This window comes from Histomonas meleagridis, assembly GCF_020186115.1.
Source record: "Histomonas meleagridis strain 2922-C6/04-10x chromosome Unknown contig_4, whole genome shotgun sequence".
Lineage (NCBI taxonomy): Eukaryota > Parabasalia > Tritrichomonadida > Dientamoebidae > Histomonas > Histomonas meleagridis.
In genome coordinates, this window is record NW_027150883.1 from 583,645 (window position 1) to 587,499 (window position 3,855).

General features: G+C 28.4%; 1 protein-coding gene across 1 annotated transcript; it reads right to left on the reverse strand.

Annotated features, from left to right (window-relative positions):
* Window positions 1–322: 322 nt before the first annotated feature.
* GO595_005941 (uncharacterized protein) lies at window positions 323–1,813 on the reverse strand (the record flags this gene model as incomplete). The annotated part of the gene is made up of 1 exon (XM_067919238.1): window positions 323–1,813. The coding sequence occupies one exon, from the start codon at window positions 1,811–1,813 to the stop codon at window positions 323–325; it is 1,491 nt and encodes a 496-aa protein (XP_067773977.1).
* Between the last annotated feature and the right edge of the window lie 2,042 nt (window positions 1,814–3,855).

The following is a 3,855-nucleotide window of genomic DNA, read 5'->3' on the forward strand; positions in this document are numbered from 1 at the left end:
AAAATATTTTGACATACCCAACTTTTTGGTGACCGTTTATTGACCGTTAATTTCAGCAACATTTCGTCTTCCAACACACTAAACAATAGATAAACCTTATTCTTCCATTTTATAATTTTTTGTTATTATAATTTCATTTTTCTAATGCTTTTGATATTGGATCCTAATTTCTTGGTGTGAAATTTTAAGATTTCTTAAAATTATTCAAACTATTCAATTTTCTGGCAGAATGTTTAGACACAACCGATTTTGTTGAACTTAAAGATATAACATTAGTTAACTAAAAATTATAATGATAAAATATTTTATTCATAAACATTTATTATATCATTTGTTTCTTTTTAGCATAACTTCTCAAGAACGGATATTCTCTAAGTGTAGTGATCACATAAGCACTGCACCAATCCTTCAGATTCAATTCGTCGTTATTAATGTTTAAGTCCTTTACTACGAATGGCTTCACAGGATTATATTTTGCAGTCTCATCGACATTCATTTTCGCACATATTGTTTTAAAATCATTTGAATTTAAAACAACACCATCCACATTCACATTCCTCAACATATGTATGATTATTTTCGGATCAATATCAGGAGAAATAACAGAAAAGATCTCAGTCTCATTTGGGTTATCAATTATACTTGGTGACATCACAAGAATACTTGTTATTTCTCTCAAAAGTGTTAGATCTGATTTCTCCATAGTTTCAAACGCAGTAATAAATGAATTCCAGACAACTGAATTCATAAATAAGTATCGTGAAGGATTAGATAAGACTTTGTTGGAGAGTTTGGCATCAAGCAACGATACGAGAATATTGAATAGATAACGGTTAATTGATGGAGTAAATGAAAATGCGGTTTGAACGCTCGAAAGAACTTGGTCGAAATCAATGAGAAGCTGATCTGTGTCGAAACGAGCTGTTACAAAGCGATTACAAATCACTTCGAAGTTTAGAACAAGTGGAGATACAATTGTCTTTGCTAACTCATAAATTAGATCATATATAGTATCTAAAAGCTGTTTGGTTCTATCAGGGTTGACGCCTTGATTGGTTGGATTCGAAGAAACTAACAAATACAAAAGCAAAATAATTAAGAATTTTGTATCAGTTGATTCTGGCGAACATAAACTTGAATTATCGAACTCAGTGACAAAAGTTTCAACAAAGAGTTCGAAATCATCATTGGTTACTGAAGTAGTAAGAATTTTCGAATTTAAGAATAAACCATATATTGGAAAAACTGCAAGTGGAAATGGAATTTTTTTCTCTTCGTCAATAAAAACGGATGGCTTTGTGTTCGTATAGTCTTTTGACATCATTGTTTTCAAATATTGAATTGAATCATAAAAATCATCTTGAGAAACAATTGCTTCGTTTGTGCTTTCAGATACAGTGGCAGGTGTTTCTTCTTGATGCCTTTTAACTTTTTTGCTTTTCCTTCGCTTTTTATGATGTTTTTCTTTAACACTTTCTATTTCTGTTTTATCCCACTCGTTAAGAGGAATTTTTGGTGCAGGCTCTTCAACAAATGAAACATCGTCTTTCCCATAGTTTCCTTCCTCTGAATTGCCTATTTGACTGAGTGAATATGATATTGATATGACTGGTGGAATTGAGCGGCCGCTCTCCATTTCTATCTTTTCTGTAATGGTCTTATTTTCCAAAAACGCTTTTCCAACATCAACAGAGAGCTTTCCATAGATTTTAGGTTCTTGACTATCTGAATATCTATGCAACGTAATTCTAACAATTTTTGGTCTCACTGCTCCATCGTGTTTTGAAATGTAAAGCGTGCATTTTGTTTCCATAGTTGTATCAAAGTTTATTATCCCTTCATCATTTGGTTTCATTAATTTTGTCGAACTCTTAAATGCGCCACGAACACACGATATTTTGAACTCACTTGCTAGCTTCCTGTGTAGTTCAACAAAGTTAATTTTAAATTTTAGTGATGATTGTACTTTTTGGAACTTTAGCATTTGTGCAAAATTGAATGCCAATTCAAAAAGTGTAGGAATTCTATTAAACCGTAAACAGTTTTTTTGTATTGAACAAACATAGTCAATTTTCAAACGTTTTTGCGGGAAATGTCTAAGACATACTTTTGCCTTGAAAAAGAAGGCCAATAAATGATTCTTCTCTGTCCTTTTTTGAGATAAATGTGAAAATTTTATTCAAAACTCAGATTTATCGTTTTTGTTGAAGGCAGATTTTTGGTATGATCATTTTTTATTTAATTAGTCATTTTTTGCTCATATGATGCACTTTTGCATCATTGGAGTGTTAACTGTCGATCAGAACTTTCATATTCAGATATTGAATAGTTAAAGATATTTTGGCATATTTCTGTTCTTTTTCCCCTTCTGAATATGTTCGATATTTCTCCAATGAATTATTGAATTAATAATGAAATTTGCTTCATCAGAAACATTGTCAAATGTTGATGAATGAATTGAATTAAAAATAATCGTATTCGATTCAATTCTTTATCGGTTTTTACTTCATTTGTTGTTGTTTGTTTAAAATAATGTTGTCTGATACAAATAATGAAAAAAGCAATCAGAGTAATTTAGTGCCAGGTACCACTCATATAGGATTGCTATCTCAACTCGAAAAAATTGCATTTCAAATAACAGAAAATCTTGAATTATCTATTGAAGAAACAATGAAGTTATTTGATATAAATTTCCCATATTCATATAATTTAATTATTATTAATTTAGTTTATTCTTCTTTTTCAGCACAAATTACTATAAGTGCTGATGCTGATTTAAATTATTTAGAAACTATTCAAGCAAAAGAAAAAGTAATGAATATAAATAATCCAGGAATTTTAAAAATGTTCGGTGATTATATAAGTCAAAAGAAAACACAAGAATCATATTATTTAATTGAAAGTATGATTGAAAAAGGTTTGATTGATAAAAATATTTTAAAAAAAAAATTTCAACAATCAATCAAATTATTTTATTCATTATGAGAAAAACACAGAAAAATTCATTGAATTAAGCGAAACCCAGAATGAAGAAACATTTAAAGAAAACATTAAAGAACTTTCAAAGAATGACTGGGAATTACATAAGAAATTAATTAAAGAAGGACACAATCCAAATGAAATTGCGAAAATCATTCGAAATGATGAAATAGAGAAACTTCAAGAAATATCATCACAAACAAATTTTGATTTTAATCAAAAAATAGAACCATCACTTTATGAAAGATGTTCATTTATAAATCAAGAAAATGTTACACTAATTGATTATGCAGCATTTTTTGGATCAGTTAAATGCTTTAAATATTTACTTATGAATGGTGCAAATGTAATAAACACAGGTAAATATGCAGTTGCAGGTGGAAACGAAGAAATTATTCATTTATGCGAACAAAATCATTCATCATTTGAAGATTCATATGAAACAGCAATAAAATTCCATCGAAATGATATCTTTAAATATCTTTATGAAAATAAATTTGAAGAAAATTATAGAAACAAAATCCATTTAGAAATGTTGGGTCATTTTTGTATCCATAATGGAAATTATGAAATTTTTGAATTTTTGGAAGAAAAGGGAATGAAAACTTGCGACTCAATAATCACTCAGACAGCAGAAGACGGAAATTTATATCTTATTAAGTACTTTTTTGAAAAAAATCAGATTCCAAAAAATATTTTGCTTTTTTCTTCAAGATCAGGAAATATTGAACTTGTAAAATATATATTAGCACAAAAAAGTATTGATGTTAATGCTAAAGAGATTTATTTATTCTATTTAATATTTCCTTGTTTTATTTGATATTTATTTTAATAATATAGAATTTCAAAATAATATTTGGAAATTATGTGAAATAT